At 44.4% G+C, this 22094-nt stretch overlaps 1 protein-coding gene across 5 annotated transcripts; it reads right to left on the bottom strand.

Annotated features, from left to right (window-relative positions):
* Positions 1–11662: 11662 nt before the first annotated feature.
* Positions 11663–19302, bottom strand: MANBAL (mannosidase beta like). 5 transcript variants are annotated; one of them, XM_024105057.3, is made up of 3 exons: positions 19188–19207; positions 14870–15067; positions 11663–12085 (listed from the first exon to the last, which is right to left on the bottom strand). In XM_024105057.3, exons 2-3 carry the CDS (start codon positions 15017–15019, stop codon positions 11978–11980), a joined length of 258 nt encoding a protein of 85 aa, XP_023960825.1. In that variant the 5' UTR covers positions 15020–15067; positions 19188–19207; the 3' UTR covers positions 11663–11977. The 5 variants fall into 5 exon arrangements, with proteins under 5 accessions (XP_023960825.1, XP_042714242.1, XP_065421960.1 ...); XM_042858308.2 differs by having other exon boundaries at positions 19171–19190; XM_065565888.1 differs by lacking the exon at positions 19188–19207 and adding an exon at positions 18976–19110 and having other exon boundaries at positions 11663–13236.
* Between the last annotated feature and the right edge of the window lie 2792 nt (positions 19303–22094).

Below are 22094 nucleotides of genomic sequence, written 5' to 3'. Positions count from 1 at the left end.
GGGGGAAATCATAAATTGCTCCATAACCAAATTCACAGGCTTGAGTAAACACTGAGACTGCATTCCCCTCTCTGCCCACGTGGCCCCTTCAGGTCAATGTTTGGGAAGGTTGGTAAATCACTGGTGGGAAAGACCCCTGCAGTCAGGCAAACCAACTTCCTCTTGGCCCTGGAGAAATGGCCTTTTTGGAGCCAGGCAGAAGCATTCAGTAGATCAACATGAGGAAGTGTAGGGCTGAATGTACAGTGAGAATAGAAGTGGAAATGAAATAGGATTCCACCCACACAGCTCAATACCTTTTCTCTTTTTAATGCACATGCGAACTTCCCAAAGAGGCAACTTTTTCAGCATCCCACCCCAGCCACTAATTGGCACTAATTTATAGATGCAAATTTAGCCAGCTGAGGGTGTTGGCAACCATGGGGTCTCCTGCACAAGCCAAAACATGGACACATCAAATTATTATTTATATGCACTTTGAGAAAGGTACTTGGATTGACAGAGCAGGAGTCCAGATTCCTCTCGTTCTATACAGAAGAACAGGTACAGCTCAGGAGAGTAAGCTTTTTCCCTGCTAACTTGTCTTTGTGCCTTGCTACTGACCTGGACATACTGTTGTTATTGAGGATTCTGGGAGCTCTTTGAATTCAAGCACCGACATCATAATGATGGTATCTACCTACCCTACTGAGCATGTCTCTGCTGCATGAGTATCTATACAGTGCTGACTAACCCCTCCTTCAACAATTCCCTCCAATCTTTCCTTGTCGTATTATATCCAAGGAAGAAATTGGGTCCAGTACTTAAACCACACTTGTAGCTTTTCTATGAACCATTAAATCACAGGCAGAATGAAACAATCTATTGTCCGTAGCAAACAGCACCTCAGGTTAGGAAATCCCATGGAACCCTGAAGTGGTTTGATGTTTAAAAATCACAGTACTTCAGGCAGGAGCTGACACTTTGAGAAAGTTGGAAACGTTAAAGCATTCCAGAGACCTGCATGGCTGATTTTTTTCTTTTTCTTTATTGAAAAAGCATTTCCTGTGACACGGCAGAAGGCCGACAAGCCTGTGAGTCACAAGGAACAAGGAGTCATACCGAAAGCTAATTCCATTATCTGAGTGTCCAGCACATAGTCACTTGGAGCTATTACACTGAGTAGCTGTTCACTTGATAAGTTCCTTATCAGTTTATCATTGGAGCACGCTGTCTGCAATCTCAGTTAATAGTTTTGATCATTGCCATACTGAGGACAGGCCCCTGCCTTTTCACCAGAGAGGGCTGGCTCCCTTACACTGCCTTTAACTTATGGATGTCTACTAGGCACTGATACACAGGTAATATTTAATTATTTGCCTAGCTCACAGGGTTGCTGTGAGGACCAGAACCATAAAGCAATTTGAACATGAAAAGCACCGCAGAAATGTGCTTATTATTGGATAGCAACTGTTACTTTGTTACCAGAAAGCCAACCAACAACCAGATTTATAAAGAGTTTTGGGTTGGGGTTTTTTTGTGGCTAGGATCATATATGCTGTGCTAATTCCAGCCACCACCTCCCCTAGTTCACTGATGCAGGAGTTGATGACCAGGGGTTCCTTTATCTTTTGGTGACAGACTGTTAGGCTACTATGGGTGCCACTAACAAGTATGAAAGTTAGGTGCTGTGAGATCTGAATGATGAATTCTTGGCTGGGAGCCACAGGATCTATGGGGGGAAGGGGGTATCTTGTCAACGCCCCTCCCATGATAAATACTTAACCACTATGGTGATTATCATTAGGGCCATATAAATACCAAGCTAGACAGGATTTTGTCTACATACATTTCAGTTTCTAAATATCTTGGGTACAGGTGCAGAGTTACCATTGTGATAGCAGGCTCTCCATTCTCCACATTCCCTCCAGCATAAGCCACGGCTACGATTCCTTTTCATCCCCCCTCACAACTTTCTGGATTTTTGGTAACAAAAGGCTGTAGGTTAAGTTGGGCCATTTTTTAGGACCAGATTGGGAGTCCCCATCTTCTCACTGCTCAGACATGTAGTCCCAATGAAGTCAATGGGAGCTACTCAAGCAAGTAACTGCTCGCCAGTGAGAGTGAGGGATTCACCCTCAGGCCCAATATGAAGTGGAGTTTGTACAGCCAGGGATGCTGATCCAATTTAATGGAGAGTCCTTTGGGTAGCTGAATTTTATTTTCTCTTTTGTAGCCAAATCTGTTTCTATAGGGTGTGTTGTCATCATAAAACTCTCCACCTCTGGGAGCTGTTCAGTGTTGCTCAAAGGAGAACAGCAAAGGGTTTTGTCCCATTTAACGTGCAATAACCCAGTTTATGTTATGATGAGGGTGATGATGTGTAGACTTAAAAATCTGCAAATATATACGTTCTGAAATCAATCCACTCCTCCTTCTCTGACCTGCTGAAGCTCCAATTCAGGAACACAACGTAGGCACAACAGCACTTAAACACAAAGCATTGATATTAATGGAACTTAAGCATGTGCTTAAAGCTAAGCATGTACTTCAGTGCATTCCTCAATCAGTCCCAAGTGCGGAGGCTGTCCCTTGGAGCTGTTCATGCCCCTACTAGCACCAAATGCCAAGCATTTTTCTTTGCTTTCCATCCTGCTCAAAATGTTTTTCTTGGTCCTTTTAAAATCTAAACATAGATTATGTTACTAATAGGGGACCCTCAGCTCTTATTTGAACTTTTTTATTCTCGAATGATTCTTCTGTTCACCTTTAACTGGTGGCATTTAACATTCATCTAAACAGTTTTTCATCACTTATTTTTAAGGCCTCTGTCTGACCTGAAGTGCACAGCATCTCATACACACTACACCTAAGAACCATGCTCTCCCCATGCAGGAGGAGCCTTCAAGGTCAGGAGTGAACTAGAGAGCGTAGATATGTGAGCTTTCTTCACTCATTGTACAAAGTGAGTAAGAGGAAGCCTGCTGAGTAAAGTAGCTGAGCGGAGTCCCGAGCTCTCAATCCACAGCTGTGGATTTACACAGTGCATCTATTCTACTCGAGCCAGATTAATTTTTAAGCATCTTGGCAAATTTTAAAGCTTTGGTCGTGTGGATCCAGTTCCTTGGGCTGGTTGTGTTTTGCTCAGTGCAAAGTCCAGACAGCTCTGCACAGATTGTGATGATTATTTAGAGTGTGGTAGTGATGGAGATGCTGGACAGACATTGAGGTAGACAAAGTCCTTGCCCCAAAGAGTTTACACTCTATAATCCTGATCCTACAAAGACTCATGCACATGCTTCACTTTTAGCCCATGAGTAGTTCTATTGAAGCCAAGCTGAGTAGCTGGACTTGTCTACATGGGGAAATTGACTGGAATAGCTTTTGCGGAACATGCTCCACAATTTCTCCTGTGAACTCTTATTCTGTTCAGTTTCCCCAGGGACAAGAGCTATGTTTGCAGGCTCAGGGCTTAAAAAGACAAACAAAAGACAAAGGATAAGGGATTACAACACAGAAGCAAAGTGCTCAAGAAGATGGTTGATGTGCACTTGTTAGTTCCCTTTTTACTTTTGTATATGATATAGAAATAAAACATCCCCCATGACCCTGTACTTCACCTTTATTGGTTTGTTGCTGTCTTGCAGGCGTTGCAGTAGAAATGGGTCTTTAGGAGCAAAGTGAATGAGGAGTGTGGGGCAGCCCAGGAAGGGGTAGGATGAAGGGAGGCTATCATAAGCTTCAGTGGCATGACAGCCCACTCTGTTCTTTCTAATGTCATTAGCAGTACTTACAGGTGGGAAAGCAGTAAAGGGTCGTTACCTCAACAATGATGTTTCACACGGCAATATCAATAAGAGCTGGTGGAAAATTTTCCAGTGGAACATTTTTCCATCAGAAAATCCTGAATCCACAAAATCGAAATGTTTGTGGGCCTGTCGATTTCACTGACATTTTTGATGGGAACGTATGAAAACATTTTGTTTCAATAAGACCAAACCAGTTCATTTGGTCTTTCCCCTGACACATTACAATAACATATAAACCTCAAAATGATAGTCAAACCTAAACATTTCAATTGGGTCAAAATGAAATATTGCAGCTTGCACAAAAATCAGAGATTTTGATTTTTTCATCCTAATTTGAGACAAAAACCAACTTTAAAAATCTCAGAATTCCCTGTGGGACAGAAGTTTTATTTATTTATTTATTTTGACCAGCTTTAACAGGGCTAGAGAAGAGCAATAGCAGAGCCTCAGGAAAATGTTATGGGCCAGATCTTCACCATGTCTGGCTGATTTGCAAACAGTGCAGCTTGGGAGTCCTCTGGGGCTGGAATTGCAGGGTGGCACAATGATGGTGAAGCCAGCCTACGTGACCATCACATCCAGCATCATGGATGTGTCTAGAGTGCATTGAGCTCCAGCAAGCCTCAGACAGCAGAGCCATCCTAGACACAGTTCCTATCAGTATAGGGCTGCTCCGAGTTATGGTAGTGACGGTGTCAGGGAGCAAGAGAGTGGGTTAAAGCCAATTTCCCTCCCATGTTGGGTACTGTGCCAAATGCAGCACAGGCAGGATGTTGCCCCTGAACTATTGTATATTGTTCCTTTGAGCTAGGGATGGGTTGAGGAGACTAGATTCTGGTTCTGTAAACTTGAAACCAGGTGTGGTTTGGATCCATGGCTACTTTCATCTGAACTACAATTTGGGGTGGGGGGAGGGTATATATATATATCATTCCAGCTTTTCCCCATCGCCCTTCTGAACCCAGCACAAATACCACACATCTGCACGGGTGCCTAATCCATGCATCTCCCCACAAGGGTTTTTATCAAGAGACAGACATGTATTTCAGCTACTCAAATCAGTCAGATCCATGGCACCACGGGGAACACAGCCTCAAGGAACTTTCTCTACACAAACCCCAATAGCAACAGTAGATCCTTGCTGCTATAACATCCATCAATTAGTAGATGAGCTGATTAAACAGTTGCCCTCTGAAAGGAGGAGAAATGTGTCCTAACAGGCCCCATACACGTGACCCAGCTCTGTGACTGTACCAGCTCCAGCAAAGAGCACAAATAACAACAGGAAGTTGTCAGCATTGGGACTTGAGTCAGCATTAGTCCAGTCACAGAGTTAGGGAGCAGCTTTGTACTCTAACTGCACAGGGACCTCACATGATTCATTGCATTGGATTTTGCTGGTAGAGTGAGGGGTACGTGGTAAGACAGGAGGTTAGAATGGATCTCACAGCAGCTGGAAGCCAGAAGGCAGTAGCAATGTAAGCAGGAGAGAAGCCTGGCCTGGCCTAGGCACAGGACTTGGAGCTAGGAACTCCTGGGTGCTAATTCCCACTTGGACAATGACTCTGCAACTGGGGGCAAATCCTAATTTCCTTCTTTGACAAGGGCGGGGGGAGCACAGTAGATGGGATATAGCTTGATTTTACTTAGGCTTTTGACACAGTCCCACATGACATTCTCATAAGCAAACATGGTCTAGATTAAATTACTAAAAGGTGGGTGCCAAACTGGTTGAAAGACTGTACTCAAAGTATTTATCAATGGTTCGCTGTCCAACTAGGTGGGGTCCCACAGGAGTCTGTCCTGGGTTCAGTACCATTCAATATTTTCATTAATGACTTGGATAATGGAGAACATGCTCATAAAACTTGTGGATGCCACGAAGCTGGGAGGATTTGCAAGCACAGTGGAAGACAGGCTTAGAATTCAAAATGACTTTGACAACTTGGAGAATTGGTCTGAACGCAACAAGAAGAAATTCAATAAAGACAAGTGCAAAATGCTATACTCAGGATGGAAAAATCAATTGCACAGCAATAAAACAGGGAGTAACTGGTTAGGCGGCACTACTGCTGAGAAGGATCTGGGGGTCAGAGTGGGTCACAAATTGAATATGAGCCAACAATGTGGTACAGCAGCGAATATCGTTCTAGGCTGCATTAACAGGAGCGTCGTATGACGACACAGGAGGTAATTGTCCCGCTCTACTTGGCATTGATGAGGTCTCAGCTAGAGTACAATGTTCAATTCTGGGTACACACTTTAAGAAGAGGTGGACAAATTGGACACAGTCCAGAGGAGAGCAACAAATATGCTAAAAGGTTTAGAAAACCTGACCTATGAGAAAAGGTTTAAAAGAACTGGGCATGTTTAGTCTTGAGAAAAGAAGATGAGGAGAGGGGGGTCTGATAACAGTTTGTAAATAGGTTAAGGGTTTTTATAAAGAGGACAGTGATCAAATTGTTCTCCATGGCAGCTGAAGGTAAGACACGAAGTAATCGGCTTAATCTGCAGCAAAGACAATTTCTGTTAGATATTTGGAAAAAGCTTCTAACTATAAGGGTATTTAAGCTCTGGAATAGGCTTCCAAGGGAGGTTCTGGAATTCCCATCTTTGGAGGTTTTTAAGGACAGGTTAGACAAACACCTGTCAAGGATGGTCTAGGTATACTTGGTCCTGCATCAGTGCAGGGACCTGGACTAGAATCAGTGTTTCTCAGCACCGGGTTTGTGAACCAGCATTGGTCCTGTAGATCTCCCTGACAGTTTAGGAAGTCAGCAATCCGGTCCCTGGTATCAAAAAGGTTGAGAAACACTGGTTTAGATGACCTCTCGAGGTCTCTTCCAGCATTAATTTCTATGATTCTATGAAGTCACTTAGCTTCCCTGTGCCCCAGTTAGTGAAATTGGGGTGCTGATACCCCCTCACAGTGAGGGCATGAGGCTCAATGAGCTATTTGGACAGCACTGCGATAATGGAAAGTGCTAGTGATCATCAGGGCATTTAGGATCAATGGGACTACTTGCAAATTCAGGTACTACTCAGCATGAACAGGGGTGGCAGAATCTGGCTCTCAGAGTAAAGTCTTGGCTAAGCAATAACCGTGAGTTGGAGAATGGTAGTGGGAACATAACAGTTAACATATATTGGATGAGTGGAGACATCAAGAGGGGGACAGGAGTTAATTAGGATAATGCAAATGCAAGGAAGGTTAAACTAGGAGGAAAGACATGAAACTAGGAGACAAAATGTAGGTGAATATCAGGGAAACTTTGAGCTGGTGGGAGGTATTAGACTGTAAGACAGTCTCCCGAGGGAAGAGCTTGGAGCCCTATTACTTTGGGGACATTTCAGTCTAGATGGTAGTCAAAATATTAGCAATGTACAATAGGGAACGATTCAGCAGTGGCCCCTGGGAGAGACAAGATCACTAACCTGGTCTTTTCCCTGTCTGCTTTCTTATGTCTCCTCATTTCCTCATGCGTATCACCTCCAGGCCTAGCACATCCCAGCATTTGAGTCTTATTTTTACATTCCTAGCAGCAGAAATGTAGGCTGGGAAATTATCCCAGGCCATACCTTTTGATTGGGGAAGGGGGCGGATCTGGGCAGACATCAGTCTTCTTCAAAGATGGCCCGAGGCAGTTCATTTCCTATCAGTGGGGAACCTCACCAGGGTGTATCTGAGGCGAACAGAAGTGTGTGCATTAGAATGAAAGTAAATTAGGTCTGAATAAGATTAATAGGGATTTAATTGAACTGTGTGAACAGAGACTTCGGTCATGAGCTACTTATTAGCCAGCCTCAAGGGATTGTGCTACTTGTACTGGAGAAGTACAAGGATGTATTGTTTGTGTAATACCTGCGTTCAAAGGGACAGCAACCACTGTAGCTCTAAAATGAGGGGAGGAAGCTAGGATGGATTTGCTCTAATACAACCAACTGGCAAATTAAAAACAATCCCAACTCACAAATGTATTTCTACAAAACACAGACCTGCCCGATGGAGTGAAAGGAACTCAGCAACCACAATTAACTGAGGGCATCCAGCTCCTACTTCCTGGGCTTTGGGCTCCCAGGACACTCTGGTGCTGACTAGGGCTCTGCGCAGAGATCGATATTTGGATTCAGGCGTTTGGACCAATATTCCTATCTGAAGCCAGGCTCTAAAAGTTTCCTTTAAATAAAACAACAGTGACTTAGGTCGTCAGCCCTCTTTGGGAGGGTAATGACAAACCCACCACAAGGAAAGACTTCACCGATTAAAGGATTTACCACAGAAATGCAGTTGTTCTTTGTACCCTCTCTCTTAGCTTTTCTGCTGAGGGTTTGAGAGGTGATGATCACCAGAACCTTGGCTGAACTACCTATTTCCATCCAACTCAATGAACCGCCATCAGACAGGACTATACTTCAGCCACTATTAAACTGGTCTAGATTCAAACCAGGGACCTAGAGGCAAAAATCCCCATTATCAATCTACTGAGCCATCCGATCCCAGTCAGTATCATTAACAAGCAGTGTTTTAATCATTACTACACCTTCCCTAGAGCTCTCAGAGCAAAAATATCCCACGAGACACAAATTAATTTAGTCATGGTATCGTTTCCTTTCTCGGGGGGGGATGTATATTAAAGGACCGTTTGCCATCTTTCAAAAGGAGTCAAACACAAACATCTACAGTACCTTACAGTATCAATTAACTAATTCCTTACAGGTGAGGAGATCTTAGCAGTTTTTTTCTAACAGTCAGACTATTCTTACGACTAACATTATTTATGCCCCTATCCACTCACTCCCAAATCAGTGGCTATTTTCACACTGAATGCTCAAGGGGAGGCAGCAAAGTTTAAAAAGTCTGTCACTGCATTTTCCCCAGTTATCTTTATTACATACACATTTCAAGAGAAGTTAAAATACAATACATATTGTGACAGGTTTCAGAGTGGTAGCCGTGTTCGTCTGTATCAGCAAAAAGAACGAGGAGTCCTTGTGGCACCTTAGAGACTAACAAATTTATTTGAGCATAAGCTTTCGTGGGCTCAAACCCACTTCATCGGATGCATGCAGTGGAATAGATCTACCAATGTGATATATGCCATCATGTGCCAGCAATGCCCCTCTGCCATGTACATTGGCCAAACCGGACAGTCTCTACACAAAAGAATAAATGGACACAAATCAGACGTCAAGAATTATAACATTCAAAAACCAGTTGGAAAACACTTCAACTTCCCTGATCACTCAATTACAGACCTCAAAGTCACAATACTCCAACAAAAAAACTTCAGAAACGGACTCCAAAGGGCAACTGCAGAATTGGAATTAATTTGCAAACTGGACACCATTAAATTAGGCTTGAATAAAGACTGGGAGTGGATGGGTCATTACACAAAGTAAAACCTATTTCCCCATGCTAATTCCCTCCCTCCCCCCCCCCCATTACTCACACCTTCTTGTCAACTGTTGGAAATGGGCCAACCTGATTATCACTACAAGTTTTTTTCTCCTGCTGATAATAGCCCACCTTAATTGATTACTCTTTTTATAGTTAGTATGGCAACACCCATTTTTTCATGTCCTCTGTGTATATATATCTTCCTACTGTATTTTCCACTGCATGCATCCGATAGCCCACGAAAGCTTATGCTCAAATAAATTTGGTAGTCTCTAAGGTTCCACAAGTACTCCTCGTTCTTAATACATATTGTATTACTCATCTGTGAGTAGAGACTATATGTTTAGCTAATCAGAGGGCTGAACTACGTTACCCTAAGGAATAGACTGGAACCTCATCTATTTTTAAAAAACAACAAACTAAATCAGGGCTCAGCAACCTTTCAGAAGTGGTGTGCCGAGTCTTCATTTATTCACTCTAATTTAAGGTTTTGCGTGCCAGTAATACATTTTAACCTTTTTAGAAGGTCTCTTTCTAGAAGTCTATAATATAGAACTAAACTATTGTTGTATGTAAAATAAATAAGGTTTTTAAAACGTTTAAGAAACGTCATTTAAAATTAAATTAAAATGCAGAGTTCCCCGGCCTGGTGGCCAGGGCCCAGGCAGTGTGAGTGTCACTGAAAATCAGCTCACGTGACCAGTAAAATTCTGACTGGCAAAAAAATGATGGGTTGATGTGGAGGCCTGTCATTTCAAGGCAATGACTGTACAATCCCCATTAACTAGCATGCTATTTAGGCTGCAACACAGCCCCTGCCTTTCCAGCAATATGCATGTTACCACAAAATACTTTGTGCTTCTGTTATAACAAATCAAAAACCCCATCAAATCACAAGGAGAGGGACTGCTTCACTGGGCTAGGACACATGACAAGTGCTGATCTGTCCTCATTTAAAAAAAATGGCAAAACTTAACTGCACCTGTACTGGGACAGCAACAATTATTTTCATTCCCTTGGAGTCTCTGGATAGGAATATGGAGCATACCAAGGAACTCGTGGCCTACAAACAGCAGTGTTCTCTATCATCTGTTTCATAACATTTTTTTGCTGCATCGAGAGATCATTCTAGCTATGGAGTTGGGGTAGAGGGTGGGTGGGGTCTTCTTTTGTCTATTAGTGTTTCATTCGGTACTCTGTTGAAAATTGTCTTTAGAACAAATAAAGAGTGAATTCACAGAGGAATTCTCCATGTCACATTTTAACTACCACTAATGTGCTTCCAGCAACCAACGCCAGTGACAGGCTGTGTAAGCAGGGAGACAGAGCATCTGGGACAGTACCTACAGCACAGTTAAGAAGCCATCAGAAGTTTGAGTCAGACCCCTTTGAGGCCAAAAAACCCCAGAAACACAAAAAGGAACAGGCGGTTCAGTCTCTCTCCTCAGCAGTGGTAATTTGTAGAAGTGCAAACATATTGTTTTGCTTATGTTGTAGGACAAATGCAGTGTAATATCTGATACCCACTGACAGGCATCAGTCCTGCAACTGGATCCATCCTGTGTCCAATAACATCAGAGAGATGCATCAGAGTGGCAGGGATCTGTCCATGTGGCTCTGACTGCAGGACTGGAGCAGTAATCAATAGAACACTTTCCTTCAAAGCAGATCCTAGTGCTGCTCTGAATTCTGAGTGCATTTAAGCAGCGGTTCTCATACTAATGACCCGCTAGTGATCAAACAAGCTGACATGTGAGCTATCATCAGGAGGTAGTGCTGCCCTATTGAGGCTCTGCCACTTTATCACCATGTATGTTTCCAATCTTTTCTAGCCACATTTAAATCTAACATTAGGTCTCTGGCCTCAAAGTGAGAGCCTGAAGGTGCCTGGCTATACAGCAACAGACATGATCATCTCTGCTGTGTTTCATAGCGAGCTTATTGTCCCGTGGATTTTGCATAGTCTCCCAGGGCAGGATAATAGTTAACTTCAGAAGATGTTCAGTGAGAGGAGACACAGGATACCATGCTAGGCAAAGCTGCATGCACACCCAAAATTTGCCTAAGAGCACTATAGATGGGAGGACTGATAGAATGATTTCCATGCTTTGTTAGCAGCAGAACGTGGTACACAGAGTTCTGTTTGTTGCGGGCAGACAGTTTGCAATACTCCTAACCTCTCTGCTGCTGCTTCCTATAATGGAACATCTCCGTATTTTTAAGAGCCCGGTAATCACTTAGTCCTTGCATTTTTTCAGCCCCTCTGACCACAAAAAGTTTTGAAGTTTCCATATTTCTTTCAGGCTGGAAGCAGAGAGGAAAAGTGTTTACATGACTAGAGTGGCTGAAGAAAGCAGTCACAGAGTGCTGGCAATATAGGGGCAGGTGAAAGCCCTGAGCTGGGCGAGTCTGGACTCGGGGTAGTTATTACCTACGGAGAATATTTTTTAAAAAAACGTAACAAAGCCATTACTACTAAGGCATAAAATGCAGTGATGTATTTTAGATGTAACAACAATACAAGTGAATACAAAGCTGGGTAGCGTGATGTCCTTAATCCATTTGAACCGTCTGTCTTTAAAAGAATGACTTAGAAAAAGGTATCCTCAGGGGCACAACACATGCCCCCCATTCCATGCGTCACTTCACATCCCAGCCAGCATGGAGGAGATGCAAGTGTAAGCTTTCCCTCCCCATCGGAGGTGAGATGATCCATGCTGACTAGGACAGTTAAATTAACCATCTGGCTGTGTGCAGTCCACTTGTCTTTAAGGCTCCTTTACAAGGCCTTTTATCTCTTCTTCTTGGTTTCCTTCTTGGGTTTCTTGCTCAGCTGCGGAGCAGCCACCTTCGGCTTCTTCACCACCTCTGAACTTTTAAACTCAAAATTGTCAGAGTCCTACAACAGTCAATTAAGAAAGGAACAGTCAGTAATGTTTTCAGGCATGAGATTTGTATTTCACATCTCATCCCAGTTCAGAATCTGAGTGTCTATACCAAAAGGAGCAAGCAACTAATATAAGGCCTTGTCAACACACACATCGCACCCGTTGGTTTAAACCTGGTCATATTGTTTTAAACATGCAATCTGTAAATTACTGATGCAAGCTAACCCCATGTTATCCAGATTTAATTTGATTTAGGAGTATCCATCCTGTTTCTTACACTGGTTTAAACCACACACTGTTACTGATGCAACTCTGGGTATAGACCAGACCTCAGAAGCCAAGCAGAACCACATTCCATTACCCAGTGAAGTTGTTACACCCCTTAGGGAAGATTTTGAGAAGGAAGAACAAAAGATAGCTGTGACGGAGGGCAGGAAAGAGAGAAGTGAAATTAAAAAAAATTCCAAATGGGAAGAACAGAAAAAGAATCCTGAAATCAGCTGCACATGTGCTTTGAAACATTCAACAGGGATTTTGCAAAAGTAAAAACATCATCATGCAGCAGACAACCCCCACTCCTCCAAAAAAATCCCAAACAAACCAGCAGCAGGAATTTAAAGCTCAGAGTTTGTAATCAAGCCCCCAGATCTAGGAGAGAAGTTAGAGACAAAGGTCTCTTCACCTGGACTAAGAAGGATAGCTTAGAGACATCCCAATCTCTTCCTTCAAGGGAGATGATAGATAACATTTCTATTATGGGAAACAAACTCTAGTCATCTTGGAAAAATGCAAGGGAACAGAGCCAGTCTCATCCCAGAAGGCACACACACGCAGATTGCCTCATTTCATTAAATGAGTTTGGATATAAATATTGCTTACGCTTCTACATTTCTCTCAATCAATATGTGCCAACTGGAAAAGGACACACAAAAATGGCAGAGAAAGATGTGTTAGTTTTAAGCTTCCAAGAGAGAGTTACAGATAGTGCAGGGGAGGGGAGTAGCTGACAGTATCCTTTTAATCAATGAGCTTAGTTCAAATGTTTCTCAAGTTGCTGTGCTATTACTATTCATATCTGTGTGGCCTTCCAAGGGAGGAGTCTTGGCTGGCTTGTTGAAGGATGTAATCGGTGCATGGGGAGCTGGCAAACAGTGCGGCAATACTGTGGAGAAATAGAGCATTATGCAGTTCCTATTCAGGGACACAGAGTTCACTGCTGCCGTATGATGATCACTGCTGCCTTCTAATGTTCAAAGCAAGGTAGTCTTCAAAGCCTGAAGCCTCCTCAAGTGAGAGAGGCTGTTCTGAATTCTACACAGACTCAAGCAGCTGGTGTAACTCCCGTGACCAGAAGACATCTATTCTTGTTTATTAGCTTGTAAATCGATCATATGGGACTTGTCTGCAGCTTCTCTAAGAGGGCAGAATATATGTGTGGAAAATTTAACCACAGCATGTGCACACCACAGGATGGTTTCTTAAGCGTTACAACTCCCAATCAGTGCCTGGCTTTCAGCTCCCTACGCCAAAGTGTGAGCTCTCCTTATTGTTCACTTTCAAAGTTCAGGCCATTAAACGTTCCCCCCAAACATAACAGGGTCAAGAAAATGAAAGAAACCACATCTCCCCTCAAGCTGCAGCTCGCTCTCACACACACAAACACACCTTGAGCAGGTTCGGCATCTTCCAGCTTAGAAATATATCTATAAATCTGTTAGTCTTTAAGGTGCCACCGGACTCCTTGTTGTTTTTGTGGATACAGACTAACATGGCTACCCCTCTGATACTATCTATAAACAGATTCTTTACATTCAATGCATTATTGCAGCATTCCAGGCTTCAGACACATATTGTGGTAAAGATACCCCTCATCTTTTCACAACAAGAATCAGATTTTTCTAAACAAATCTATTGCCAGCTGTAAAGAGAACAAAACTTCCCATGTTAAGTTGTTCCTGTAAATACTGGCCTCCACCCTACACAGCAAGACAAATATAAAATCACTATGCATTGTGGTCTGATTGCCATCAGGAAAAGTTGGTGTAAAGACTGAAGACCCTACAAATACAGGGGTTTCCAAGTGCATTTGAATCTTGTTCTATCAGAATAGCCAGTTGGACTTTGATCACTCCAGTTTAGCCCATGTTTTACATTTTAACTCCATCTCACATTTGCTTTGTGCCCTGTAGTTTACTTATCATCCCCCTCTTGTGCTGACTACAGCCAGGTGGCCTTCCACATGTCTGCACAGAGGTGGGGGTCGGTTCTGAAAGCTGTATTGCTGGTGCCAACAAACACCAGGAAATTCAGCTGTATCGCATGCAGTGATGCCCTTTATCAAGGATTATGCACAAAGAAGAGCTAGCAGTCTCTTGCTGAAAAGGCAGACTCTACTGAGGGTACGCCTTGATTGGCTTCTTGACCAACAGGGTAAAGAATGGACCAGACCCATACTAACATGGCAATATAGATTTGAGACTGAGGTCAGCCCTTTGTTTGTGTTCTGGAAGAAACTGGGAGCAATGCAGAGGCAAGTACACTTAGCCTGCATGGAAAGTGCTGATCCCTTGTGCTGATGCTCAGAAAGGCCCTGGCAGGTTCAGCTGTTCCCACCTTCTGTGGCTGGGAAGTGGGTTGCAGTGACGTGGGACTGTTAAGGCAGAAGAGAGGTAAAGGGAACCTTGCAGGAAAGACAGGAAGTGCAATGAACTACAGAATTACTGATCAACCATTAGGTTCTGGCTACCACCACTCGATTGTGCCCACGCTTGCTGGTACTGAAGAGAACAACTTACCGTCTTATGGGACTTTGAAATTGGGAGGATTATGGCCAATACACAGATCAGCTGGAAAATGGCTCCAAAAAAGAGCCCATAGCGCAGCACGTTCTCCAGGAATGTGGGCTCTGGGACTTCAGGGGGAGAGAAATCCAGCTCGGCAGCCATGGCAGAAGCGTCTTCCTCCTTCACAAACACTCTCAAGAAGTCTGGTTTCTACAGTGAAATAACAACAGCAGATTGTTTATTTTGAGTCATAGTTTCTAGAATTCAGTGAATTTTATTTGCAGTAAAAAAACAACCCCACAGAATAAATTATGTTGGTGCCTCTAAAGGCATTGTCAGGCTACAGAGCCAATAACAAGGAGGGGACTGAAAGTCACACTTTAGATGCTGTAATCTTTTGCAATCTGCTGACTACAACAGACTTCCGATGACCAGAATAGCTTGCTTATGGGTGGGAGGAGGCCAAACAAAGTGTGATGTTTGTGCTGGCCATACAGTGATGGGGGACAGCAATGAGCAAGTATATATTTACTCCTGAAACTGAACATGTGATAACATAACTGTCTATTGTGGGTTTTTAGCATCTTCTGCTAAAGTATCTACTACAGGCCACCGTCAGAGACAAGACACTGGTTTAGATGGACCCCAGTTGGATCTGATATGATAATTCCTCTGTTCACAGAAAATACTCATTTTCCCAGGATAATCCATGTTCTATCACCTTGAAGAACAGATGTTGATTTATATTCACTCCCCCACCCCCACCAAAAAAAAAAAAAAAAAAAGTCCATAGCTAAGAAAGGTGACAACTCCACAGAACTGGGACAGGCTAGAGAATTTGTCTTTGCAGTTAGGCAACCGGTTACAGAGGCCTTCAACTCTAGGGAACAAGTTCCAGTGTGACTAGGTTAGGGGTACTAGCTAGCAGGGGGGCAGGGAATAAGATAAGGAGCATTTTGCACCTAAGGCACTGCATCAGATCCAGTCTAGTCCCAGAGCAGGCTGGAAGGTGACCCAAAAGGCCCCCCTCTGTCGCTGCCCCATGGCCTGCGTGAGGCCAGTTGGTGGGTCGCAGTCCTGTCAGTTCTTGGTGGGCACATGTCCCATTGCAGGCAGCACTAACTCCCCGGCCCCAAGGGCTGATCAGGCCAGAGCAGGGACTCCCGCTGCGGAGAGCAGCGTGCAGACCCAGAGCTGCCCGCAGCGACGGGACCAGAGCTCCCAGCGACTAGGTCCAAAATGGTGTCAAGCAAGGATGCTCAGAAGTAATTTGTTTCAACTTTCTTATTTTAAAATCTCCACCCAAACCAAGCAAAGTCAGCAGTTTTAGTGAGGAACAGAGGCAGGGCAAATTTTAAACTTCACTTATTTTGTATCTGACTTTGTTTAAAAAAGAAAAAAAAAAGTTAGAACTTTTTTTTTTAAAAGATTGTATTCCCTGCCCTCATCCTTCTCATCAAATTGAAAAATAGCAAAAAGGATTTTTGCTCAAACTTTCAACATACAACAACAACTTTTTTTATTTTTAAACACACTCCCACTAACCCCCACTCATACGTCAACCTACCAAAAATAAATGTGCAAAAATAAACCAAAAAAGGGAACTGATACATACAGTGTGAAAATAGAGAACTCCTAATCTCATACTGCACAAATCTCCCTTCCATTCCTACTTATCTATTTCATATCTCATTGTGGCTTAGGGAAGTTTTCTAAAAATTTCCCCGGGCTGTTAGCAGTATCAGGAGCCCTAGTGTAGAAAGTGTATCAGCTGCCACCACCATTTGAAGCACTGTGCCGTTAGATCTGCTCACAACAGATCTAATTTATACAGTAAAAAAAAAAAAAAAAAAAAAAAAATCCCACCACAGAATAGTTTTCTAGTGTAGATAGGGCTCCTGCATCTAACATAAAGCCCAAACCTGCAAACATGTACACATACGTTTAATTTTACACACATTAGTACTCCCAAAGGGTCTAAGTTAAATACATGTCTAAGTCTTTGCAAGATTAGGGCCTTACTGCTGGACAGAACACTTCCAGGCTTTTGTCTTCACTGCAAAAAAAAGTGAGTCTTTACCCCAAGTGTAAAGTCTTTATTTTACACCATGTCTTTACCTCAGTGTAAAATGCTAGTGAAGACAAGGCACAGGTAGTTTTTATCTCAAAAAGCAAGTCAAGCTAAACAGTAGCGGGACATGGGGTTGACTTCAACTAGCTACATCAAGCAGCCACATCAAGGTAAAAACTAGCTGTGCCTTGTCTCATAAGAACGGCCAGACCGGTCAGACCAAAGATCCATCTAGCCCAGTATCCTGTCTTCCGTCATTGGCCAATGCCAGGTGCCCCAGAGGCAATGAACAGAACAGGTAATCATCAAACGATCCATTCCCTGTTGCTCATTCCCAGCTTCTGGCAAACAGAGGCTAGGGACATCCCTGCCCATCCTGGCTAATAGCCATTGATGGACCCATCCTCCATGAACTTGTCTCCACTAGGATTTTACATCAAGCTAGCTATCTCAATGTAAAAACACACTATTTTTGCAGAAGCGAAGACATCGGCACAGAGTTGTAACCCTGAAGCTAACTAGTCACAGTAGTGGATACCATGGGCTTAATCTGGCACCCACTGAAGTCAATGGAAGGTATTACAATTGACTTCACTGAGTGCAGGATCAGGCCCTGTGCCCAATGGTTAAGAGTTTTCAGGATCAGGGCCACAGGTTGTAAGCTCTACAGAGGAGGGAATGAATTTGACTGTCGTTTATAATGTTTATACAGTGCCTAAAACAACAGGGAGGAGGACAATCCCTCATTTGGGGCCTACCACAATATAGCTATACAGCAGCATGCACACCAAAGCCACTAAAAACAATACATCATAAATCCATCTTTGGGTAAAGACAAAGAATGACAGTCTCAGAGCAAAAGGTGAATGTTTCCAGTGATCAGCCAAACTGGCCAGATCTGGGTGTATTTGAAGCTAGTCAGTAGGCCCCTCAATAGAAACAGCCTGAACTTCAAGAGTGCTGGGAGCCAGCAGCTCCCATTGGCTTCAATGGGATTTCAGGGTGCGCTGATCTTCTGAAAATGAGACCACTTCTATTTACAGCTATGGGTTTAGGGGCCTAACTTTAGGTACCCATATTTGACAATTCTGACCTGGGGCTTTAATGGAAACAGCTGAGCAGCCTTATAGCTGAGTGACATGCTTCACGTTCAGGGTGTCTATTCCCTCTTTGATAATGTCAGTTAAGAGCACACCTGGTCCCAGGAAGATTATAAAGAAGAAGCGAAGCAAGGGGATTCATTTGGTGCATGTTTTCAATTGTGAGCCATGCACGGGCTGGGCTGGGCAGGAGGCTTCCCATTAACCTGATGAGACTCCTCCTGTCCATAACACACAAAGGGGAGCCATTTTCCACTCCCCAAATCCCTACTTAAAAAAAAAAAATCCCTTCCTGATTTAGCTCTGGTGACTCAGACCCCTTCCTTACTCCCTGTTCTCCTGCCAGGTGCAGGGCTCTCCTCTGCACTCCCAGCTGCACAAAAACCTTTCTGAGCATCCTGAGTTTGTATCTCACCCTCCCAACTTGTCCTGAGCACCCCCCATCCCTACCCCAATCCTCTGACCCCCACTCCATCCTCTGAGTCCCCCATTCCTACCCCGATGCTTTGACCCCCATCCCATCCTCTGAGCCCCCTTATCCCTACCGCAATCCTCTGACCCCCGTCCCATCCTCTGAGCCTCCCTATCCCCACCCCGATCCTCTAATCCCCGTCCCATCCTCTGAGCCCCCCTCATCCCTACCCCAATCCTCTGACCCCCACTCCATCCTCTGAGCCCCCTTATCCCTACCGCAATTCTCTGATCCCCATCCCATCCTCTGAGCCCCCCTCATCCCTACCCCGATCCTCTCACCCCAATCCCATCCTCTGAGCCCCCCATCCCGATCCTCTGAGCCCCATCCCCTCCTCTGAGCCCCCTTAGCCCTACACCGATCCTCTCACCCCCATCCCATCCTCTGTGCCCCCCTCATCCCTACCCCGATCCTCTCACCCCCATCCCCTCCTCTGAGCCCCTTCACACTCCCCCTCCACCCCCGCGCCTCTCACCTCCCGCTCCAGCGGCCAGGCCTCGCCGCCCCGGGAAGTGATTCCTCCCAGCGCCGCAGGAAGCGCTTCCTCCCTCCGCTCCCGTAGCAACCAGCTCCGGGCCGGCGTTGCTAGGGCCCTCCCACACCCCGCCGCGCCGAGGGGGCGGGACAGGGCACATGTGACCCCCTCCCCCCCGCGTGCATTGGCATTTACCCGCGTTGTGCCCCCACCTGAGCGCTGGGGCCGCCTGGGGGGAGCGGGGCTGCGCATTGAGCGCACAGACCCGGGCCGGTTCCACGAGCCGGAGGGCAGGGAGCGGCCCGGCCCATGCCTGCAGGGTGGAGCTGGGCCTAGGGCGTCACGTACAGGGCTCGGACTCAAATGGGGCCCCGATCCTGCAGCCAGCTCCCCGTGTGTGCTAATGCTATTCCAATAGTGGGGTGTTTTCAAATTAGATATTTGAGCATGAGCTCTCCTCACCCTTGTCCTGGCCCTGGAGGTCCAGGGGACTCAGACACTTGCAGGGATGGCCAAACTGGCTCCTTTAAGTGCGGCTCACAGAGCCCCATCCCACTGCTCCCTATTCGCCACCTACCAGACTGGGGCAGGGGGAGCTCAGGGCTTCTGCCCTGTGAGGATGGGGGAGGGTCTTGGGGCTTCAGCCCCATGGCAGGCACCTGCTGGGGTTCGGGGCTTCAGCAGAAGTGGGGCTGAAGCCCCAAACCGCAGCAGGCGTGCGCCCCACATGGCTGAAGCCCCGAGCCGTGGCAGGTGCACCCGGCTCTCGAGCTTCTGAAGATTATCGTATGGGGCTCGAAGGGTCAGTGAGTTTGGCCACCCCTGTACTATGGTAATGGGGACACTAGAGAACCTGAATAGAACAAAGAGTTTAACTTTCTGCTCCATAAATATATTATGCTAAATCTAAGTGAGGTCCTAATTATTCCCCCCACTCTATTCCCTTCATTTTGGGGTTACCATTTTTTTCTTTCTTCCTACTCCTAATTCCTGGTCCCTCCTCTCTCTTCCTTCTCATAGGTTTGCTCAGGCTATTCTGCAGCTGGTGGGGTTGCTGGAGTTGGTGGCCATTTGACTGGATAAGCCTGTCCCCTGTAGGTTTATCATCTCAACCGATTGTTCTGCTTCTGCAATCCCTTATCTCACCATCAAAATATTTAGCTGTCATTTAAGTTTATTTCTACTGTTTGCTTCAGTGGCCTCAGGCAATTTATTCCAGATGTGTCTTGTTCTGTATATAATCGGCAACCTGTTTAATGTTACTTTCCTGATTTTCAGAAAGCAGGTGGTTTTGGAAACCCCTTCTAGTCTGGCTCTGTCTTATATCAAACCCTCTCATAATTCTGAATACCCCGGTAAGGTCACTTTGAAGTCCCTTTGCTTCTTCACATTCAAATAGGACCCCTAGCTCAAGACTTCTCTTTTAAACCATGCATTCAGCCTGAACGCTCTACCTTGGGGCCAGCTGTGGAGCAGTAACATCTAGAAGGGCATGTTTCCAAATACCAGGTCCAAAATAGGTTTTGATTCTGTTGTCTATTCAACAGACTGTCTAATGAAGCAGTCTTGCACAATGCTGCCCCCTCTATCTGCATGTTTCTCTCAAAATTGGTGCAATTGTTATTTAAATAGATATGAATAATTAACAGAGGCCACCCTGCCATCTATGATCAATCATCTGGCTTTTCTGTTTTCACAGGCTTCTTTTTACCTGTAATTTTCCTGCGCTTGTCTCCTTGAAGTGCTTAGGCACAACAATGATGAATTGCACTTCAGTCTGTGCTGTGTCCAAGGAATCTCTCTGTCATTTAGCTACCCCGATTCAGGGCCCAATCATGAAAGGTAAGATGATCTGCAAAGAAAAAAAAATACTTTCCCCCTTCTTTGTCATGTATAAAAAGTCTGGAAGGTTTTTCTTTTCCTCCCTACTTTTTACCGTAGAAATATCAGTAATGTCAAATCTAGTTTTCCTTGTTTTTTTTTTTTCTGAGAACTCACTGACTATCCTAAATGGGTGTGGGGAGTTTTCTCAGCCCTGTGAAGGGTCAGACAACTGAGTCTGTAATACATGGATTTTCTGACTGCTTATCAAGTTTGTGAGTTCAATAGGTGTTAGTAAAAACAGGCGAATAAAAATCACTTCCTCCCTCATTTAACAGGTTTCACTTATTTGGTACCTGAGATGTCATAGTCCTACTAGCTCTCTGGTTTTCCATAGAGACATCCATGTTAAAAAGGGTTTACAGGACATGGATGTCTAATGTGAAAAACATTCAGGAAAAAAAACCCATCTTAGAAACGATTCAGGGAACTGACATCACCCATGGCTGCTTACATTTAGGGTTGAGCTTGGGGAAGGCTGTGAGATCTGCCACTATTGGTCCAAAACACTGAATTAAAAAAACAGTCTCAGGGACTGAAAAATCCTTTTACCAATAATTCTGTGGAAATGGACATCAGGGGAGATCCTGCCAGCCTGGCAAAGGCGGCCAGATGACTTTCCTGACAGAGAAAAGACTCAGGGTCAGGTTGTTAGCTGGTGTAAAGCTAGCTAATCTATTGAATTCAATGGAGCTCTGCAGATTTACACCATCTGAGAATCTGACCCTCAGAATCAGAAGTTTCTGGCTAAAGGGGGCAAAATACACTATTGTGTGCTTATGTTCAGCCTGATACAAATAGGTATTACAGGCGAAAGGTCTTTTTTCCAAAAAAGAATTCAACTAGATGTTTTGAAATATCAAATGGAAGTCAACGTGGCTCAGAAAAACAAAGACTTTACCTTTCCAGGTCTTGCATTTATAACAATAATCCACACTCTGGATTTATATAATCCCTTTCATCCAAGGATTTGAAAGCCCTATAAAAACTAAAACTCACACCTAGATGATTATCCCAATTCTACCAATGGAGAAACTCAGGCACAGGAACTTGTTTATTCAAGGCCTAAATCCCATTTTTAAAAGTGAGTTATGCCCATAGGACCCTAAATCTCATTAAAAGTCAGTAGGATTTAGGCTCCTCAATACCTAAGGGCCAGCTCCTCAAAGATATTTAGGAACCTGACTCCCCACTGATTTCAATTGGTAGTTAGATGCCTAAATACCTTTGATTGAGCA

The sequence above is a fragment of the Chrysemys picta genome, chromosome 13, assembly GCF_011386835.1.
Source record: "Chrysemys picta bellii isolate R12L10 chromosome 13, ASM1138683v2, whole genome shotgun sequence".
Lineage (NCBI taxonomy): Eukaryota > Metazoa > Chordata > Testudines > Emydidae > Chrysemys > Chrysemys picta.
This window is presented reverse-complemented; position numbering and strand designations above follow the sequence as displayed.

Coding starts and splice junctions, on each gene's coding strand:
- MANBAL (XM_065565887.1), bottom strand. CDS start 19,286: ATGGGCCGGGCCGCTCCCTGCCCTCCGGCTCGTGGAACCGGCCCGGGT. Junction 15,068..19,187: donor CAGGCGGCCCCAGCGCTCAG/GTGGGGGCACAA, acceptor ATTTCACTGTAG/AAACCAGACTTCTTGAGAGT. Junction 13,237..14,869: donor TTTCAAAGTCCCATAAGACG/GTAAGTTGTTCT, acceptor ATTTCTCCACAG/TATTGCCGCACTGTTTGCCA.